At 28.2% G+C, this 24,169-nt stretch overlaps 1 protein-coding gene across 1 annotated transcript in view; it reads left to right on the forward strand.

The window, feature by feature from the left end:
- Nucleotides 1-8,702: 8,702 nt before the first annotated feature.
- Nucleotides 8,703-24,169, forward strand: part of LOC129960504 (enhancer of mRNA-decapping protein 4-like) — a 36,726-nt gene continuing 21,259 nt past the window's right edge. Inside the window, exons 1-5 of the mRNA XM_056073981.1 lie at nt 8,703-9,031; nt 19,676-19,760; nt 20,501-20,600; nt 21,479-21,584; nt 23,359-23,551. Of these exons, the coding sequence (XP_055929956.1) occupies nt 8,944-9,031; nt 19,676-19,760; nt 20,501-20,600; nt 21,479-21,584; nt 23,359-23,551 (572 nt within the window). The 5' untranslated portion in view covers nt 8,703-8,943. The remainder of the gene's footprint in view (nt 9,032-19,675; nt 19,761-20,500; nt 20,601-21,478; nt 21,585-23,358; nt 23,552-24,169) is intronic.

Below are 24,169 nucleotides of genomic sequence, written 5' to 3' on the forward strand. Positions count from 1 at the left end.
CACGTTCGTCGTACGATGAGGAGATCAACGCTTGCTTAAAATCATCGCCACTGTGACGTAATGTTGAAAAAGTCCAGTTAAAAAAAACACTCGCGTCCAAATGCTACAAGATCCATCTGCTGACACATTCTCGGACCAATTGTTAGATATCGGTGATGGAAAAGTTGCTGTCTATGAAAATACTGGATGCATAAAATTGCCCATTAATTTCTGCACTATAGCTGATTCGCAAAATGCTCTCATTGACCGCATATTTCCCGATGTACCCACACAATACATAAATCATGCGTGGCTGGCAGAAAGAGCCATTTTTGCAACAAAAAAATGTGGACGTCGACGATTTAAACTTCAAGATACAGCAGTCGATGCCAGACGACTTGGTATCATACAAATTGATCGATACAGTTTGCGATGCTAACGAAGCTGTAAATTATCCAACTGAGTTTTTGAACTCACTGGATTTGCCAGGCATGTCACCACACCTTCTACGACTGAAAGTTGGATCTCCAGTTATTTTACTTCGGAATTTGTACCCACCACGGCTGTGCAATGACACGCGATTGATCATTAAAGAATTGATGAAAAACGTTATCGAAGCCACCATTTTGAATGGTAAATTCCGAGCCGAAAATGTTTTGCTGCCACGAATTCCAATAATTCTCACAGACGTGCCAATCGAATTCAAACGCGTTCAATTTCCTATTAGATTCGCATTCGCAGTGACAATAAGTCGCAAGGCCAAACGATTTATGTTTGCGGCTTAGATTTGGGCACACCATGTTTTTCACACGTGGCATGTTCTCGCGTGGGCAAAATATCGAGCTTATTTGTGTTGGCTAAAGACGGACTGAGAAAAAATATCGTACACTCAATTGCTCTCCGAAGATTTTCTTTATTTCATTTTTATACTTTAGAACAAAAAAATATATTACTTTTTTCACTTTACGTTTACCGGGTCAGCTAGTTATATATATATATATATATATATATATATATATATATATATATATATCAAGTTTGGTAGTTTTAGGTCAGACAGTCTGGTATGTAAAGCGCCAACATGCAGACACACACGAAAACACAAACACACATTCATCTTTATAATATGTAAAGAAAAGAGTTTACAAGGAGTACGTAAATTTTGAGGGATTTTTCCTAAATTTAAAACGCCTTTATATTCAAATATTTTTCTTATTGTTATTTATACTTTGTGGGGCTATGCATTGGTTCAAAATTAATTATAAAATTTAAAACACATCATTCTTTCATCAATTTCTAACAATCACAGAATGTTTAGAGATGGCCAACAGTGAGGAATTGCATTACTTTGTGAACAGTAAGATCAAAATAAATGAAATATTGTAGATTATTATACATTAAATTTTCACAGTGCAAGGCATCTATTAGAAAATATAATTTTCAGGGTTCTTCTTCTTCTAAGAAAGACTAGAAGTATATGCAATTCTGCTTGGATTAAGCGCTCAATCGAATAAAATGTTCATGTCCTCTGAAATTTTTCTGGATTATGCCCTAGCTCATCTCAAAAGTACCCAACGAGAAAGAAGAGTTTGTGCATGTTCAAAATTGCAGATATGGAAAATTTTAAATATCTACAGAGCATATACATATTCAAAATATTGAGGCAAGATCTATTGCCAAGAGATCAAGAGCGGTACTTTCGCTTTTGGAGTTTTATTTTGAACTTTTGATTACTAACAGAACATATACATTTCGACGATCTTTTAAAAATGGTTTAAACAATAAAAAGTAGTTTTTAAAGGGGTTATTTTACCATCATGTTTCATCCTCTGGCTTAAAAATCATTTTTAAAAAAAGATTTCGAAGAAATTTGTTTTATTCAGCCGAAATACTCTTGACATTCGTTCAAAATGAAAAGAATACAACTTAAAAAAAAATAGTAGTCAAAGGGTTAAACAAATACTACAAAGGTTCATCTTTCGTGAATGAAATTTCGTGTTCTGATAACGGCCCAGTTATTTGAGAAGATAGTTTTTATCCCATAATAATCACTTTTGGGAGCTAGAAAATCATCTTATCGTTTGCCCAAACACCAAATGCGTTCATCCTTGAATGTTTGGTTGGAATATGGAAGTACTCTTATATTTTAAGTATTGATTATGCTTTAACATCTGTTAAAGATAAGAATATTTAATAAGGACCTTTATGTGATTATTTGAAGGTGTCCTTTTTATTAAGAATCTTGTTTCAGAATGTTGGGGCTGACACTCAAATGTTTTGAAACAAGTACATTTCTCACCAATACCTTTGGGAATAATATCATCGGATAAGAGTATCCTTGTGAATGATCATCGAATCAAAGTTCATTAAATTACTTCCTTGGAATTATTTAAAACTGAAATACATGAAATAGTATGCGCGAGGCTCGATAAACTGCCTCATTTTGGTATGTAACTCCGTTTCTCAACTGTGTTGCATAATGTACTAAAAGAATTTATTTCGAGTGAAAGTTTCGGCATTTCATCAGATTGAAGTTAGTTTGAGCAAACATTTCATTCAGGTTTTTAAATGTTATTTTATTTTGCAATACAATTGATTCAGTTTTTTTTTGTCGCATTTTTTTATTGAAAAAATTGTATGTAAATAATAATATTTCTATTATTATTTACATAAAATTTGGAAAATAAGTTTAGACTTTTCTATTGAATACATACATCATTAAAAAGTACGACATTTTTAATTTCGACCAAACAGTTTGCTTTTTAAAATGTTGGTTAAAATAATTTTTTATACAATTCCCATTTAGATAATCTTTATTAGGTATGATTGCTTTTAAGCAGCATAAGTTTTCATTTGCTCATTTGGAAGATATACAACTCAAATGCTCAAATGTAGATTTTTGGGGAATAACTAAAATATTTTTTTAAGAATTAATTAATTTATTCGTTAAAACATTTCTAAACTCACTTAAATATACTATAATATCCTAACTATTTAGTATGTCCACGCACAAAAGTTTTACTACAAATTTCCTCATTTGTCTGTTAAGGGGTTAAACAACTGTAATTCGATTAATTTTTGTCATAAAATAGTGGGTCTTTTTAACGTATGTTTTAGAATATTAACAAATTTTTACTCATTATGAGTTGTAAGACCGGGAATGTATAAAAAGTTAGAATTCGTAAGATGTTTAATAAATGTATTTAATATCTCATACAACGTAAGATATAAATTTTTTCCGTAATTTAAAGCATTCTTTTAACTGGAATTATATGCGTATTTGTAATGATTTTAGATTTTTGGCTAGTAATAAAAATGGACATCTTGTATATTAAGTTTAAGATGCTGTTAAACAATTACATCTTAATGGTAAATTCACAAGGTAGGGAAGGGGGCGCAAAACGGCATTGACAGAATTGCAATTTTCCACTTCCTACTTTCTCATTGCTGCCGTTTCTGTTCCCAAAATTGATTTTTCTAATTTATTTACCTTTGTTTTATTGCCATTGGTACACTTAGATTCATTGTTTTCTAGTTGATTCGAAGCATCACGATCAGCCTCGTTCGTAGCTTGCTGACTGCATCTTTTGCTTCCTATAGTGTAACTGAGTTATCTTTGGTCAATAGGTTACATCTAATAGTTACCGTATACTTTATGAGATCCAAAATATTTTTAAACACTTTTTTTTAAAAAAAATTCTACTGCTTTTATCGATTTGAAAGCATACACGAAGACATTGGGGGCACAGAACACTGTTTAATAGTTCGCATTATATCATACACTATCTTGTATGCCAATGTTGCGAAGACAGCCTAAATGAAGAGATTTAGCGCTTTATCTTAAGTTTTTTCTTAAGTTTCTTAAGTTTTTCTTAGTTTACATTAAATTTGGAGTAATATTATGCATAGTGTTTTCTGTCTTATAATTCAGTTGGGCTACATAGTCACCTTCCTATTTTGGTTCCGATGAAAGCATTGTAGCAGTGTTATTTCCGTGAGATACCTATGGAGAAGATAAAATAGTATGAATCTCGTATTTTCTTGTTTAGTAATATTATTGTCAAACGTGACAAATAACATCTCAATATTTTTGTTGAATACCTACTGACATTGATGAGAAATCAACCAAAATCTTATTATATCTTTCCGTCAAGCTATTTATCTTAGGCTGATATACGAGGGCAATTCAGAAACTAACCTCCGGTTGATTGAAAAAAATACACCAAGTTAAGTAAAAATATTTTAATATATACATCTTACAACTACATCTTTGCACTATTTTTCGACATAGTCTCCATAACGATTGAGGCACTTATCGTATCTCTTCACAAGCTTTGAAATTCCTTCTGCATAAAAATCACCCGCTTGTGCCTTGAGCCAGCCTGTGACCGCATCTTTGAGCTCTTCGTCGTCATCAAACCGCTGGGACCCGAGCCATTTCTTCATACGCATGAAGAGGTGATAATCGCTTGGCGCCAGATCTGGGCTGTAAGGTGGATGGTTGAAAACGTCCCACTTGAAGGACTCAAGAAGGGCTGTTGTTCTGCGAGCAGAGTGAGGACGGGCGTTATCGTGCAAAAAAACGATACCGGAAGTCAGCATACCACGGCGTTTGTTCTGTATAGCCCGTCGTAATGTTTTTAGTGTTTCACAGTACACGTCTTGATTAATGGTCGTCTCACGTTCCATGAATTCAACCAACAACACCCCTTTGGCATCCCAAAACACCGTTGCCATCAGTTTTTTGGCAGAAAAATCTTGCCGGGCTTTTTTTGGTTTGGTAGGCGAATCTGAATGTGCCCACATCTTTGATTGTTCTTTTGTCTCAGGGTTCACGTACTTAATCCAGGTTTCGTCACCGGTCACGATTCTGTTTAACAATGGTTCTCCTTCGTCCTCATAACGTGACAGAAAGTCTAATGCAGAGGCCATTCTTTGACTTTTGTGGTGGTCGGTAAGAATTTTGGGCACCCATCGTGCACAGAACTTACGGTAACCCAATCTTGTTGTCACTATCTCGTACAAAAGAGTCTTAGAAATCTGTGGAAAATCAGTAGACAACTCCGCCATTGTAAAACGTCGATTTTCACGAACTTTTGCATCAACTGTCTGAACGAGTTCGTCAGTCACCAAGGATGGTCTACCACTCCTCTCTTCATCATGAACGTTTTCTCGTCCACTTTTAAATAAACGTACCCATTCACGGACAACTCCTTCACTCATAACTTTTGGTCCGTACACGGCACAAAGCTCACGATGAATAGCTGCTGCAGAGTATCCTTTGGCTGTAAAAAACCTTATAACAGCACGCACTTCACATTTGGCGGGATTTTCTATTGCAGCACACATTTCAAACTGCCACAAAAACTAAACTGGCGCAGGTACGATGTTCACTCGACTACGGCTTGATGCCGACTGACCTGCTGAGCGTGTGAATGCACAGATGGCGCGCTACTCCCCCCACTACCCGCACTGTGACCAATCGGAGGTTAGTTTCTGAATTGCCCTCGTATATCATAGTTCTATTATCGACATTGCGAAATTATAAAATTTCTGCCATTTTAAAAAGATTTGCTGTTCCACGTCCTTATGTTAATAGGGATAACATTTCAGGAGATATTATTCAAACCAAAAGAATTCTTTCTATTTTAGATGCCTCTGCACTAGAAAATGATTTCTTGACTAATAATCAGTGCAAATTACAAACCACTTATGTCCCTGAAATGATTTAGGGAAATGATAAGATACCGATTCAAGTTCGGTGACAGGACGCTTTTGCAAGTGACCTTGGCATCAAATACCCGTGGCATCTGTGAAATATTCTTATATGTCAGGCATTCTTTACAATGGCAACATTATCATCGAACGGTTTCAGTCATTGCGTGAACTCTAAATGACTCGCTAGTAAATGCTGGAGAATTTTCTTTGTGCAAATTTGTAAGAACGACTCGTAACTATTTCACCTGGTCGTGTCATAGTTTCATTTACAAAGAACACCATCTGAATTCATTATTTGTATTATCTCAATCGAGGCTCCTTCTTATTTAATCACCTCGGGATCATTATCCTCTTCGTATGGAAGAGTCATTAGGACTGAGGCACTGATTATTGACTTTTTTTCTTTATAATTAACAGATGGCAGTGGACTGCGTGATAGAAAATCAACTTCCTTGTGTCTGCATCGTCTGTGTTTACGTATTATGGTGACATTATAATCTTGCCGTCTCAACAACGATTCAGTTAATCTTCGAAGTACATCTCTTAACTGAATAAATACAGCACAAAAAAATGTTGATTCTTAACTGCTTTAAAAGAATGTGCGACTAGGTAATGGCTTCAATTATTGATTGATTAGATTTCGGTAAGAAATTCGTGCTCTGTTGAGTAGTACTTTTCTGTTTTGTTGAATACATTAGTCTGTATGGAATCACTACTTCTCAGTAAAAAGGACTTTTTAGAAGTTATAACGACAACACAAACATTAAATAAAATTTTCTCTACATTAAAATTTTCAACAGTTTCTCTGTACATTGAATAACCTTTATGGCTACCGATGTACCAAATTTTTTAGCTTTAAGTCCGATAGATTTGTCTGGACATCACAGATATTCAAATATTCCTTTTATATGTATAGATTAGGTATTTCCATTAAAAGCTATTTTGGCACAAGTCTTATGAAAAAATCCACGCTTTTTTGAAATTTTAATTAGAATTTCATTCAATAAGGAATCAAGCGATGCTTCAATTTAAAAAAAAAAAAAAAAAAAATTGAAGTGAATGAAAAGTACTGTAATTATCAATACATTCGAGCTCGAGACTTTAACGTATTTCCATATTTCAGACTTCCTTGAGTTCCAAAAAACAAAGAAAAGCATTATATCTTCCAGAACGATAATGAAAAGGCTTTGCGGTAGACGGATGAAATTTGGTATATGGATTTCAGACTAAATTTATAAATTTTTATCAATTTTAGGAATCAGAGGAAGTCATCTGTCTAAATGCTCAAATACTACTCAATAATTACAAAACATAAAGAGTTATATCAATAAAATTTTATACACAGGTTTAACGTCTAAATTATGGTAACTCATCAATTTTTGAACCAAATCTATCAAAAAGTTGACCTCTGACAATCTGCATTTTCACATGCATTTAAATGCAATAACTTAAATGAAAGAAATTCGGTATGTGTTTCTGTGACTACAATCGAAATTCTGTATCCAATTTTGGTTTCAATCAGTTGGAATAAAGGAGTTTAAAATATATATTCCCACGATGGATTAAGGAAAAATGTTAGATTCGCACCAAAGATATATATAATTTTAAATGCAAATTAAATGTAATTTTCACAAATTTTTAAAAATATTTTAATTGCTGAAATGAAACTTAAATCCTTGTCGTTGTTGCCACTAATATTTCTTCTTGACTTCTTATCCCTTATTGATAACCAAGATTCAAATATTGATTTATTTTTCAAAATTGAGTATTTTTCATTATAAGGTATACTTTTGATAAAAGTTTCAAAATGTTGTTATTCTAACATATTATTTGATGATCAGAATCATGCAATGGTGAGACATTTTTGAAGTGCGTATGCTTTTAAGCACTCCTGGCCTGCTCTTTCTAGTGATTTATTTGGATGTATAAAGATATCGAAAGAAAATTAGGGAAATGCTTAACACTGTGAAAAGTACGGTTTAATCCAAGTAGCACATAATATTTAAAATATTGTAATATTTGAAAAAAAACCAGTATTGTTTTACAATATTGATAAAGTGTCAAATCTAAGTCCTTCATAATGTTGATTAATATTGTGCTACGAATTTTTTTGATATTCAGCAATAATATACTCAAATTTAATTTTAATCATAGCATGAAGAAAATGCAGCAATTAAAGCATGGAAAACGATATTAAATAATTTAGCGCATTTTTTTGTTGTTGTTTTGTTTTATAGGATTTACGGATTTCCACTTGCCTTGAGATTCGAACCTGACACTTTTGGTTTGTTCGAACCATATCCGCTGAATCAGTGAGACTTGAAAATGAAAAGTGTGTTCGATCTTACATACCAAATATTCTAATTTTATGTGTAGCTCGATAGAAATATCGTACACTTCGATGTTTAATTTTGACTTGGCTTTTAATTTAATAACTTTTTTTTTTTTTTTTCATTTCGAATTTAGAATGTAATTTGAAGTCAAACAGGAAATGATTCCACTCATAACTATGATTTGCTAATAGAATAAATTATTGAAATTAAGGTCCAAAATAATAGCTTTTAAATAAAAGGGTCATTAAAAATTATTATTATTTGAAACCATTTATCATTTTTCAGTTGTTAAGTTTGTTTACAAAAGTTACAATTTCAATAATAAGACGAAGATAAAATGAAGTTAGTTTTTAAACATTAGCTTAAGGTTGCTCATCAAGGTTTTTTGATAATTAACTTGGTAAAAAAAAAATGAATAAAAATTTTTCAAGAGTTTTTTTTTTATTTTTTAATTTACACGTAATTAATTATTTTATTTTATCTTTTTTAGTTTTTTTTTTTATTTCTTTTTCTTTCATTTTCTAATATTACTTGTTTTTAGATTGATTTTGTGAGATTGCTAATATTTGTTGAAATAAATTAAAATTGATTCAAGATAGGTATTCAGAATTTTTTCTTTCTTTCTTTTGATGCAGAATCTACCGATATTTTGATATCGAGAAATTATAGTTACATTTTTGGCAATACGTTTACATTAGGTTTGCGAAATTTTTTTTCAAAGCGAGTTAGGATAAAATGAATTAATAAAGAAAATTGCTCTTCAACTTTTCTTTGTTTTTATTGGAAAAATAACTTAAGTACTGAGTGGTTGGCTAATTGATACAATTCTAAATTACGAGATTTTCATACCCGCGATTTTGATTAGGACTTGCACTGATAAGAAACGTCAAGTGTATCGTTTTCAGATTGAACTATGAATGGCCATTCTAATATAGATACTATAGAAGCTACGGAACATTTAAAGAATATTTTGAATGTTGGGAAAAGTGAAACAGATTCTGGTAAATATACATTTATTCTATGAAGCAGTGTTTCTACCCTTATTATCTTGTTATGAGTTTAGAGAATATTTTTATATATAACTATTTAATATTTGATAACTATTTTATATTGAAGAATTCTCTAAAATATCTCTATCTGTTGATTATATTTTCAATTTTTCAGGCACACCATTGATTATCTTTTAAAAATTGCATGTTTGTCTGTGTGCAATCTTTAGTCATTTATTGCATTATTAGAATGTGATAATGCTGTTATTTCATGATTTGTTAATTTCACTTAAGTTGCAAAATTTCTTGAAATATGATGGTTAGACTATTTTGACAAAAGCAATATAATTTTTTCTTCATTTAAAACATTCATGTTTGTAATTTTAACTACAGTGAATAGGGAAATATATTTATTAAATTTTTCATGGGAGGAAGTGCATTTTTTTTTGTAGCTCATTATATTGTATTTCATTATTATATCAGATAAGAAATTCTTCAGACTTTAAATATCAAACTTAAAATATCATGAAATATTTTTTTACTGATCACCTTTTTTGCCTTACTGCTTTAAACATGCATATACAAAAGTAAAGGAATCTCATTGATAATTTTTTCTTCTTCAGATCTATTCTTGCTTAAATGTGAAATCTGTTTGTGTTTATTACTTATAATTACCAAGAATAATAATATATAAAATGAGAAAGAAAAAAAAATTGTTAATTTGAGTTCATTTTTAGGGAGAAGTACAATTAAAGGAGGAAAAAAAGGTTACCAGATCCATTTATTCTAAAATTAATCATACAGTTTTGTGCGAAATTTAAATTAAAAATATATTAGATTTAGTTAGATAAAAATTCTATTTGATTCTCCTTGATCAATTTTTTTTTTCTTTTTCAGATGATTACTCTATCCATTTACAAAACTCAGTTAAGAAATTGCAGTCTGTCTATTGTTTATATTTTTACTGCACAGAAAATGATTTTTTATAATCAAATACTTCTTTAAAGTTAGTTTGTGTATTGAACAAATTTAGAATCTTAATAACAAGTTTATCTTATTGAAACTGTTAAAAATTAAGAGTTCACAATCTGTAACAGAAATAAATTCTGTTGAATCCATTTATGTAGTTTAATTTTTTTTTTTTTTTTTTTTTTTTTTTTGTAAATTGTAGAGCCTGTTTTAGTTTATGCTACAGGCTATAATAAAAGTATTCACTGAATCATTTTTTTTGAGTGTGTGTTTGCATGTTTATCAAAAACACTGAAAAGATGCATTTCTTTCATAAACAATTCACTATTTTTTTTTTGGTGGGGAGGATTTTAAAGTGAAGAATCTCTTTCTTGTATGATGTAAAAAATTTATTATTGATTTAAATACTTATGTAAGTGTTAAAATTTTTCTAAAATGTTATTTGTTGAGCATGAATTTTATATAATGAATAATTTGTAAAATGTAACATTTAAATGAATTTACTAACCAATGCATGTGTCTTTAACTCTTAAAACCATTTGATATTTGACATTACTAGAATAATTGGATTTTTTTCAATTTGATTTGGGCTGAAGTCTGAACCAGATATGAAAGAATGATTTGGATGGAATTAATTAATCTGAAATGATTGATTTTAAGTATATTTTAGATTATAATTTAGGCAGAAAGCATTTAAAAATTATTTTAGGTTAAAAATTGGGTGTGATGTCGTTCAGTAGAAATTTATTAATATTATAACTAATTACAGAGGTGATTTTAAAAAAGTGTGAAAAAAAAAGGGGGAAGCATAAGATATCTTACTTAGGTTAATGATTTAATATTCTGAGTAATGTTTAGAATTTTTTTTCTTATTCTTTTTTAATGTTTTAATCTTTTAATTACAATCTGGAATAACTTGATATTATGTGATGATTTCATCTTAAAATTGAAAGAAACATATTGGGAAAAATTAGTTTTATAGTTACATCTTGTAATTGCATCTTTCTATCTCTTTTTATGTTTTTTGTTTGTGTGTACATGTATACATATAAGTGTGTACTGTTTGACAACGGTTTTTAAACCCTCTGCACTCTTAAGCATGCATTTGGATGGGTTTAATTCGACAAAATAGGGGTGAGATGAAAGGTGGAGATGTTTACATTTAACAGTGAAGACTCGTGGTTTTATGAGAGGTAAACATTACAGATAATTAGTAATACAGAAGGAAAAAGATACTAATGCATAGTAAAATATTTCATAACAATTTTTATTTAATATGAGGGACGTAAACATTAAATTGTCAATAAATAAAAAATTTCTGTTCTTAAAATTTGGTAATTACTTTTTTACAAAATAATGATCTTTTTTATATTTAAATGTTTCTTTTTTTTTATATGTTGTTAAATTTTTTTCAGGAATATTTTATTTCCCTGTTTTCTGTTGAGATGTAAACATCTTCTTCTTGATTACAATATTTAATATATTATGTAAAATTTTCTTCGACCATTCCTGAAAGCTTTTTTATCACTTTTGGCTACACATATCAATACAAAATTTTGAATTAAAATAAAATGCTGTCAGAAATAACACAACACTCACATACACATGAAAAAAAATTGAACTAAAAAGTATATAATGGGGAAAATCCAAGGTCAAAAGTGAATACCGGAAATGTGCTTATCATTCCGCGTCTCACTCCTTAATGAGATAGAATCATCGAAATGTGATTGTCTCAGAATCCGTTGATGAACAGAATGTATGCTCTCGGATAAGATTTTTGAATAATGAAGTGATCAAAACATATTTATTACATTTAAATAGAGGAGAGTTGAAAAAATCTGTTTTCCAGCTCCATGTATTCTTTAAATATATTAAAATTTTTATTAGTGAGGAGTAATAATTATTTTATGTGAATTATGGAAATATTGTCCTGAAATATGGAATTATTATATTAAGAAGTACTATAGACTACTTATTGTTTTTGAGAAAAGATAGAAGAAAGAAATAAATCCATCTTCTGGGTACAAAAAAAGTTTCTGATAAAGAAATATGAAATTCTCTTCAATATCTTACTTAATGCATAATTTATAACAAATGATGCTTATTGACTTAAATATCTGTATATCAATTATTCATAGTATAAACAATAATACAATACTTTTTAATTATAAATAAACTTATTAAGTGAGTTAATATTACTATTTTAGATTAATAAGTTTCATAATATTAGGGTTAATTTGCATTGGGGAATCAGAAATTAATTCACATACCTAATTTGAGACAATTAATAAAGTAGTCTAAAATTGTTCATTTTTATAAAATAGCTACATTCGAATATTCATAATGCATTTAGTTTCAGTTAAAGAGTGGATCTTTCTTTTTATTTAAAATGTTAGTTTTCCCTATTTACTAAATATGACCAAGTGTCTATAAAAATGTGAAACGCATAATTTGTCAGAAAATTTATTATCTCAAAATGTATAAAAAGGTGCTTTTTACTACATTTAGACCAATTGTTATATTTGCATATACATCTATAGAAACTTCATTTTTACTTAGTTAAAATTTTGAAAAATTTGTTCCGAGCTACACATTTCCATTTCCTAAAGTACAGAATGTGCATAATTAAAGTTCGCATTTGTGAGATGTCTGTATCAAATATTACACAACAGAATTTGAGGAAAATTGTGCAATAGTATAATGGAATGATGGGAATAGCTCTTACAAAAAAGTTCCCAAAGCCATCACTAGATGGCACTGTGTGATATTTCTGGCATATGCAAATGTTATAGCCATAGTTATCTTTTGCTTGTGCAGAAGGATATGTAATAGTTAAATCTTGGCCATGGCTGTTTTGAAGTTAAGGAAGGTGCTGATGACCATTAAAAAATGTGCTTATTGCCCATTATATGAAATAAGTGCTCCGTCATTTTCATGATGATGCAATCATCAGTCAGGATTCATACAACCCTGCTACTTGGTTCCCAGATTGTCAGAATTGAATCCTTATAGCTTTTCGCTTTAGGATATTGATGTCCCAAAGACTTACTTGATCTATCATGGTCCCATTACAGCTGTTTCCAAACTAAAAATTAGTATAGCACACATGCTTCCAGTATAGCATTTATGCTTCCAGATGTAGCAGACAATGGTTTACGTCATATTGAGCATGTTTTGTAAACAGATATTTGTTACATTTTGTAAATTTTTTGAACTTTTTCTAGATAAACTTTTCATTATGCCATTATCCAAATTTCTGGAAATTCTGCTACACAATATTTGATATAGTCATCTTTCAAATCTGGATTTAAATTATGGACATTCTGTATATATGCACAAAGTTTATTAGCTCTAGCTCATATAATCTGGCCTGCATTTGTGTGTGTGTAAAACCCTAGCACACACACAAACACTTTATTATTCTAATTGCCTTGAAGACCTGTTGGTTTGGTAAGGATACTGATTTTCTTTTATCTCAAATTAATTTTTTAGGTATAATTTCATATCTCTAACACTGTGAAATTGCCGTTCAAGTTAGTTAAAATATGTTGCTTTTGTCTTTCATATGCGCCGCTCATTGTGTACTTGAATCTTTCTAATGGAGACAGTCCTGTGATATTTTATCACTATTAAAAATGTAAATGTGTGGTTCATCAGTCTTATTGCAATGCTACAGTTTCTCTTTTTATCTGTCACATAAATTGCACAGATATTAAACAGCATCCTTCTTCCTTAGCTTTCAGCTATTTAAGAAAATCTCTATCATTAAATTTTTTAAAAAACCGGCTAAAATTGAATAAAAATTTGTACCATTATTAAATTAATATCTGTAAAAAGATACATTTTTAAATTTTGAAATGGTATAACAGTCTTTTTCTGTACAGTAATATTTTTGGAAATTATCACAGAAAAATTGCATAGATTTTGCTCAATTTTAAATTAAAATTTTTAAAAAGAAGCTCCGAGGTATATCCTCTTGGGTATATTTGTGCTAAATTTGGTATTTATGGGTTAAACAGTCTGGCCTGTAGAGCACCAACACATGCACACTTTTATTCATATTTAATGTTAGTATAAATTTGAAAGTAAAAATTTAATTTCATTCAATTCTCAAATTTTGTGTTTTATCATTTTAAAGTTTTGTAGCCTTGTAAAACCTGTGCAAAATTCGTTAATAGCTATGAATTGTTGCAATATTATATTAAAAATGTTGAGTTTAAAGCTAAAATTTTCTTTCCCCTTTAAATGAATTATTCTTTGATCAGTAAATAAAATGTTGTATTAGATTTTGAACTATTTTCTCAAGAAGGAATTTTGTTTTAAATCCTCAAAAAATATACATTTTAAATCATTATTTTCTGATTTTTTTTATTTGAGTAGATAATAATATATCAGTATGATTTTGTAATTATGGAACAATGTTTTTTATTTATTATTATTATTATTACTATAGATATTACTTAATGTGATTCTTGTTAAAATTATCTTTTGCTTTATTTTATCAAAATCCTCTGATCTCAAATATACATAATCATATTCATATAAATCCAAATATATTAAATTCATCATTTAATATTATTAATTTGGAATACAGAAATGACCTAGCCTTCTTTTTCAACCAGCAATAATGATGGTATGTTATGATATATTTTGTTCCATTATAAGGAACATTCATTTAAAATTTTTCCCTTGTGATAACATTCAGTGTCTTTTATCTAGACGTAGTGGTCTGGAATGATTTGTATGAGCAGTTATACAATCAGGTCTAGCTTGATATCCGCTGTGTAGATATAAATCAGTATTGCTTATGATTGAATTATGAAAGTAAAATAGAGGAAAAATTCATGAACTTTAGTATAGAATACAAAATTGAAATTATTGTATAAAAATATACTATATATGAGTCAAAACAAGCTTGTGCTGCTTTAGAAAATTTTGCAACCTTAGTTGTGTTTTATCAAGGTCATGAGCTTTTTCTGAAAAAGACCGAACAATAAACATTAATGATTTGGATGGAGACAGAATGTTGAGAGGGAGGGGGGGGGAAAACTATCTGTGAACGTCAGAATGATATTTTGAAACCTGGCATGTACCATCGTTTGACAATTCATCGAATTTCATCACAAATTTGACAATTTTTATCTTATTTGTGTAAGAATTTTGTAAATTTTTAGAAAATATTTTTTTCTCTTATTTCCAATGATAGATTATATTGTTGCCCTAAAATTCAAATTATTTTATTTCATCAAATATTCATTTGCAAGATTTTCTTTGATAATTAAAAGCTTAAGAAAAATGATTTTGTGTATTTATATCTATGTTGAAGATAAATTAAAAATTGATTTTACATTATAGTGTAAATTGGAAGGTAGATGAAACACATTTTAGTGTTTCATAGATTTATGGGACTAGTCTTCATTAGAAAGGTTCTTTTCCATAATAAATGGAAAAGCCCAGAAGATCTCAGAATTCTTAAAGTTTTTGCTGAAACTTAAACATTTTTTATGTAGCAAAAAATTGCTGTTATTAAAAACATAATTTCTTAAAGAATTAATATTATATAAAAATCTTTTTAGTACTATGATATTTATGGATATTATCACAAAAAAACCTCCAGAATTTTGCATAAATTTTAATTAGAATTCTAATTAAAATTTTCAAAAAAAAAAAAAACATTAATAAGGACACATTTCCTTCCGCCAAAATATATGCGTGTCAAGTTTGGTAATTAGATGAAATGGTCTGGCCTGTAGAGTGACAACACACAGATATACGCACACACATTCATCTTTCTTACTAAGAGAGTTGGCAACCTCAGATAGGGTTGCCACTTTGAAATGGGAAATACGGCAAACAAAAATCTATCAAACAGGAAAAATGCAAGAAATTTAAAATTTCTTATATTTTTCATCTAAAAATGCCAATCACTAAGCGTTGCAAGAACAAAAAATTGCTACAGTTGCCTTAACAAATCACCATTCATAATTGTTAAACCAGAGAAGTTTATTCCTTTTCTATTTACTCGCTGTTTTTTCTGCATAGATCAGTTCTAAAATAAAATGCCAGAACTGAAATAGAGACTACAAGCTACTGAAACTGAAAAAAATATGCTTTTTAGCAGTGTTTTATATTTGAAAGAGTACCTATTATTAAAAAAACTTTGTATGCATGTTTAAAAATTTGGATGCTGTTTCAAAAGAGGAATCCATGTTTATTCCTTTAAAATCCATGAATAAAAGAATAGATCCTGTTAGAATCCATTTTATTGAAAAACAAAGTATTATTTATATATATATATATATATATAAAACGAATGGTTGAATTATTTCAACTTATTTATTCCAAACTACTAATTTCCACTCATGTTTAAAACATCATAGATTCAATTTGAAGTTTTCCTAAAAAAATTAAAAAGTGAATATTAAGAATATCTTGATTAATTAAGAATTTCTATTCTGTTATTTTGAAGTCCAAAGAATTTTTTTAATTTGTTGGAAGTCATAAATGTATAATCATTTATCTCCATTTCTGTTTGTCATAAAATTCTCTTTTCAATATTTGATTAATTTTTGCAACCTTTTTGTACCAACAGATAAATATTTTTCTCATAAATTCTAATGAATTTCAGATAATGTCTGTTTCTAATCATATATGCTTTTAAGCTGATATAGCGATCCATTGATAAGATGAAATTGTCAGATAAAAAAGGGATTATTTGAATTCCTTTATCTGGAGGAATATTTGTTTAACAGATAATCAAGTAACTTTGTAAAGAAAGCCAGCTCAAGATTTTTTTCCCCCAACTGGAAAAAGGATGCATGTAATTTGGAAAGTTTGACATATTTACTACTGAAGCTGTTTATAATTATAACAATATAGTGTTTTTCTTTTAAATTTATTTCCTTACCATTATATATATATATATTATATATTTTTTAAATAATTAAAATATGAATTTTTATCTTAAATTAGATTATGTTAACTTCATTCTAAAATATTCTGTTATTTCTTGATCCAATTCCCACTTTTTAAAAATTTAATTTTATACCTTAGATGCACTTGTCTAAACTGACATGTGGCAAACAAATCCCTATCAAAATCTCTTAGTGAAATTATTGAAGGTAAAATTTTTGTCACTTTGCTCTTATATCATGGTACATATTCTCTTACTGCTCTTTCTGTGCGCATAATATAGCTCTCAATATATATATGTGTGTAATGATATTTTAAAATCTAATTTCAGTTCTAATTAATTTCCAAAGTTTTATCAATTTAGCCCATATTAAATTCATTCTAAAATGTTCTCTTATTTCCTGGTCCAGTTGTAGCTTATTTATTTTATAAATTCTACACAAGTTCTAAAATTACTGAAGTTGACCTGTTCCCACACTCCGAGTGAAAGGGTAAAACACTGTCAATCAAAGGGAATTCTTATTAAAAGATACTTGAATTTTCCTATCCTAAATTGGCACATGTAAAGAAATCCCTCATTGTATAAATAACTCGGGAAAAATATTTTCTGTCTTTTTTTTTCTCTCTTTTTCACTCTTGTGCAGTGCTGTGAATGGACATGTTTTGTCTGTGCTTCTTTTACATAAATTATGCCTCCCAGGATAAAATAAAAGTGAAGTTTAAAAATTTGAAATTAACCAACCAATCTCTCCAACCATGGAACTGCTCGATAATTATGCTTATACGTAATATATTTTGGTGTACGAGTTAAAAATTTTGGAAACTTTTTCCAAATGAAAAACATTGGTACTTTTTCATTAGCATCTCACTAGCAATAAATTGCCAAATATAACTTTTTTTAAAAAAATAATTTCTATGGTGTATATTTCTTAAGTTTAAGATATAAATAATTAAAATATGTTTTTAATTTTTTGGAGGGGGGGGGGAGTGGAAGTGTTGTTGCATTAGACAGATGATTTATGAAGAAATACTGAGTAGCCATGCTGTTAAAATTTTCCATAAATATGATCACCTGTTGTTTGAAGCTTGCTATATAATAATTTATTATTCACTCGTCTTTCAATTAAATAAAGAAAAAGGTACAGAAAATCAAACTCGCATATACAGAAAATCATATGGAAGGTGGCAAATAAAAGGAGAAAAACTGTTCTATCAAGTAGTTCATAGATAAATCAAAGTTGAAATTATTGCTATTTACATTTTATTTTGTGAAATGTTCCACCTGTTTTACCTGCTTGGCAATTTTTTCATCTCTATGGTAACATATTTGAAAGTTGCTTTTTTATTATTATTATTATTATTTTACTTTTATTATTTATGTACAGATTTTGAATTTTAGATACAATTTTGAAGAAATGCATTCTTGCATATACTTGGTTCAGTTTGTATTCAGAAATACACAATATATACGTATATTTAAGGCTTTGGTATATTTAATTTTAAATACAATATTTTTTTAAAAATGTATAGTTAAGTGTGATAAACTTTTTTTATCCTTCTATATAATAATTATAAAGGATTTTGTCCTAGTATGCTATACAATAGTGCTAATTGTTTACAAAATTTGATTTGTAAATTATTTTTATGCCCATGATGATAAGTAAAAATGACTTTGTTTTTTGAACATTTAATTTTATTTTAAATTGATTTTGGTTAAAGTAGTATATACAGTTAAGAATATATTAATAAAGACATACAATAAAGAAAATAAAATAAAGCAACATTATTCTGAAGATATTAGATATATCCAAAAAAGAAAAAAGTTAAGGGAATACAAGGGAAAAATCAAACAGCAGAAATGTTGGCCATCCTGAACATATGGCGACATAACACAGCTGGACATATCCAACACAGCACATTTTCCTTAATTACTAGTAGAAGATACATAATAATTTGAAGTTACTGCTTTATGGAAAGTTTCTTTTAAATAGGTCATTTTTATTTAACAGATAATGATCAGATTTAGATATAGCAAAAATTGATTTCTTTGGCCAATGTGATTAAGCTGAAAGTGCTAAAAGAGAATAAAACTTTAAATAATTGCGTTTATGGACATTTGGTCCTTATTGAATTTCTAACATTTCAATTATGTGCATATATTTGTATGATTCAACTTGGAGTTATCCAAATATTATTGTTCACTACAATATCTTTCCGTTCTTTTAATAAAATGGGAGAGTAGTAAAGTTTATATTTCAGAACTGCTAATAATGAGTTATCATCACAATTCTTATTATTTTATTATGAATTGAATGGTACTCTTTATATTTAAGAGAAATATTTTTTGAATAATGACATACTTATTGCCATATCAGTTTAGAATGAATATATATATAATATGTGTGTAAATAATATGCATATATGTGTGCTTGGATTTTTTAAAAAAGAAAAGATATCAACTTTCATTGTAAAAGAGGTGTTCTAAGATTTTGTATATTTCTAAGGAGTGAAGGGCTTATTTCCTTATTTACATAATTTAAAAAAATGTATATATATATTAATAATAAATTTGATTCTGCTGAGTTTTAATTTAAATCTTTTTAATGTTCAGTTTATTGTAGTTGATATATAATTTATCTTTCCAAATAAAAGAATATAAATGAGAAATCTATGTACAAAATTATTTCTTTTTTTTACTGTTTTATTTTTTAGATTTCTCAGATTATGTCTATTCACTGAATTTATGTATTTTATGAATTTTTTTTTATATAACAGTAAAATTAAAGTCCCTTTCCAATGGAAATATGGAAGCATCTGGCGATGGAAATCTAATGATGTGCGAAGAGCCATATCAAAAAATGTATGCTTATTTTCATATTATATATTATAATGCATCTGATTGGTATATAATTAATAGTAATTCTAATTTAAAAAGAAAAATGAGTTAATATATTATGGTTTTTAATTATCATTGCTATAACAGAAAAAAAAAAATCAAACATCAATATGCTTTGTACATATAATGACCTACAGATTTTTTTTTTTCTTACAAAGGTGGCATTTAAATTTTTTTAATATTAAGGGCACCTTCTTCTCATCCTTTTTTTTTTCTTTTAATCTAGTCACTTTATGTTGCATGATAATAATATCTATAAAATTGCCTAAAATTATGAGTGCATGTTTTTATAACATAATGTGTGTGACTAAATAGATATGCTTCTTAATATAAATAAATAGCCATAAGTTTTGCAAATAATGTAATCAGAATGTTAAAACAAATCAATCTTTTTAGAATGGCTACAACAGATTTAGTAATTACAACATAGGATTATTAGTATTTTCTTAGAGTTTTCTAAATATATTGCATAATGAAATCAAGCAAATATTTAGAAATAGTCTAATGAAACAATTCAAAGATGAGTGAAATGTATCAGAAAATAGTTTTTGAAAATATTTTGTTCAAACTCGCTACTGGAAATTTATAATCACAAATTATTTTTACTATATAGTTACTATTTTTTATTTTAAAAATTTTGTGATGCAGTATAAGTTTTGTATACTAGAATGCAAAATTATATATTGTAATTTAAATCTTTTTAGAAATCTGTGTGCGAACAAAGATAGCTCCCATGTTGCTATTTATGGAACTGAGGTTGATATTTATTCTAGTCCTTTGGAACATGGTGAAACTTGCAGCCAGGTAAATATAAAAGTCTGAAAATAAACTTTAACACTACTTTTGTTTATTTATTTTGTTATAAAAGACGATTTATATGCCATTGCTGTGTTTTGAATATTCCAGAATCAAATGTGTATCAAACAACTTTTATACACTAATTAAAATTCTAAAATTCATATTAATTTGAAGATGCATCATATTTAACTGATTCGATCAAGTTACTGAAGAAATCGCCTAATATAAAATAATTTTTTTATTTTTCTAGATTGAGGCAGTAATTGTTTTTTTATATCAAAATTCGACAGTCCGAATAATTAGAAATTATGTAAACAAAAAATTGAAAATCAAAATTTTCTAAATTTTTATGCCAGTAGATTCCAATTTCTTTGTAAAACATGCTACAATTAAAGGGCAATCATGTATAATAAATAATAAGAATCATATGAATAAATAATTTGAACAAACATTATGAAAATACCATCAGATATTTTTACTTCCTTATCTGCAGTTTTTCATGATTCTAACTATCAGAAATAATTTTTTTGCCCCTTAATATTTTGCATTGATGGAAGAGATGGCCTTATTGAAAACCTCATTAATATGTGAATTTAATTAATATATATGTTTAATATATTGAATTAACATAAATGATGGTTGTTACTATGAGCATTTTGTCTAAATATAATATTAATTATTATCTAAATATAATATTATTATATGTTTAATGATATTTTGAATTTATTATATATATAATAATAATATACATAATTTTTTCTCAATATAATAAATTTTGATAGAAAATTTAAAACATGTTTAAAATGTTAATCAGCAGATATGGAAAGATTTATAAATAATCAACAAGAAGTACTTTCATTGAATTCAAAAATTTTATATTTCAGATTATTGTGGAAGATATGGTTGATTATGGATGGGAAGAAAAATATTACTGTGGAAAGCTAATAAGTATACATATGAGTGGACATTACCTTGCATATGTTTTAAAACGTAAGATTCTGATATGAATTGCAGTTCTTAGTAGCATCTTTTTTGTAACATTGCTATTTATATATACATACAAGCTTTAGAGAATTAGTAGAATTATTATCTTCTGATTTCAGAAAAGAAGTAGCATTGCAATTGTATGTATATCATAAAATTTGTCACAATGTGAAACATTATGAATAAGTAACATAGTCTTAATGTGAAATATTATGAATAAGTAACATAGTTTTAATGTGAAATATTATGAATAAGTAACATATTCTTAACGTGAAACATTATGAATAAGTAACATAGTCTTTTTATATTATTTGTCATAATTCTTTATTAGTGTAATAATTTTGGAAGTTAATTTTTAAATGGCATTCATATTTCATTTTTTAAAAAAAGTTTTTTTTAAAGCATTTTATTATATCAGTTTCTTTAATAAACATTTTAAGTATTATACCCTTTAAAGTATACCCTTTTTTTTTCTGTTTAGATCAGTTCAGTTTTTTTGATTTGCGAGACAGTTATTCTTTTTCCATTAGATTTCCGAATTGTAGCTAATGAGCATGTGCAAAACTTTTGTAACTGCTTAAAAGAACATAACACATTTCTGGCAGGAACAGCAGCATTCAATCTGCAGAAATAGTACAGTGGTGTTAAGTCTACCATACTTGAACTTATTGAATAGTTTGTTTAGTGTTTGAGACACTGTGAATTTAGAGTATTTATTTAAAACAATGAGCCAAATCCATATTTGATACGAATTGGACGGATTAAAAAAATCCTGATTTTGCAGAATGGGTTTGAGAAGTTCTGTAAAATCCATTTCTAACATATATCTCGCTTTGTAACAAGATAATAAGCCTAAGTAATATGGGAAAACGGGTACTTATTAGTCATGCCAAAAGAGGAAAATATACTTCATGCTAGTTCAAAAGGGTCATAATTGATGTTGGACAATATTTTAAAAAAAATGCAGGAAATGATGACATGTCAAATCTGAAAACGTCAAATGTAGTATCTGAAAATAAGCCGATTTCATACTTTTTTTTTAAATTTAAGAACAATAATTTAAAGCTGAAGTTTAATGGTTATTAAAACTTGGTGCCTCACATATGTCCTTTATGCATTCATTGATAGAAATATTTTAACATATGTTCAGAAATAATAAATAGCTAAACAATGTACATTCAGCCTGTTCAAAAATGTCGTACCGTATTTGTTAAGGATAAGCTCCAAGAAACATAAAAAATAAAGTTTTTGGGCATAAATTAATGCCCAAAAACATAATAGCCAAAAATGTGCAAATGAAAAAAAGTAATCTTGATTTGTAACATTTTTTTATTAAGTAATCATTAAATGATTTTTATCATGGTAGCAAAACCATTTCTTGTTTTATTTCACCCAAGTCCTTAATTTTGTAGACTAATAATAAAAGAGCATGAGAAGTAATATATCCTCCTGCTTAATATATAAACTTTGTCTTGCTAAATTCTAGATAATAAATAGAGATTGTTTTTTTTTAATGTATATTTAAATCTTCTTTTAATTTGCTGTTATTTCAAACAATATTAAATTGTTGTTTCCTTTCCATGCTTTTTTTGCTCCTTAAAATCATATTGCATTATAACTAGCTCGAGTGCTAGTTGTATATTTTCTTCCATCTTGAATATACGTACAGGGGAAAAAATGTTCCAATTTTGAGTGGCAATCCTGATATATATATATAATTGCATGCACCATAATCTGAAAATTTTGTTATTGAAACACTTTTTTAATGTAACTATTTCAGCTGCAAGTAATAAACCTGGCTTTGTTCGTATCTTGAGAACACACTTGGAGATTCGACATCTAATTAAAGATTACAAAAGTGAAGTCAAAGATATAGCATTTGCACATAGTACTTCCCAAGTACTTCTAGGATCTGTTGATGCACGTGGAGAACTTTTTGTGCACAAAATCAGTGACGATGGAACAGTAATATTGTATCCTTCTATAGTTGACATTTTTACTTGTATTTTATTATTTCATTCTTATATAAAGGAGTTAGTAACTTATTTCTGAAAATAATTTTGTCTTCTATAGCTTTTTTTTTTTTTTTTTCCCTGAATATTCTTTCCCATGCTAAAATTTGTGTTTTAAGTATATTTTTTTTTCATCAAAATTTGCTTGAAATTCAAAACTAAAGTATAAACGAAAATAAAATTTTTTTTAAAAATGCTATAAATTTCAAATTTGTCACTATAAAAATTTTACGAAGATGGCAAAACAAATGGATTATTTTCCAGTCATGTCAATATAAATAAAATGCTTGATGTGAGCAATGATAATTTTAACTCAATTTTTATATGACTAACACATTTCTTCCCTGTTCATTTTCTGTCTTGTGTATGATCCGTTGTAATTGTGCTGGTCTTTTTTTCTGTGCCATTTCATTTTTTGCTTTAAAGATGAGCTTATGGAGAAATGTTTATATATAAAACTAGCTGAGCCGGCAAACATTGTTTTGGCTTATAAATTATTTCTATTGAATATCTTGATTGTTATCGAATGTATTTTCAAAGTGTAGGGATGAGATCTATGACAGAAACAGGAATGAAGCA

This window comes from Argiope bruennichi, chromosome 2 (genome assembly GCF_947563725.1).
Source record: "Argiope bruennichi chromosome 2, qqArgBrue1.1, whole genome shotgun sequence".
Lineage (NCBI taxonomy): Eukaryota > Metazoa > Arthropoda > Arachnida > Araneae > Araneidae > Argiope > Argiope bruennichi.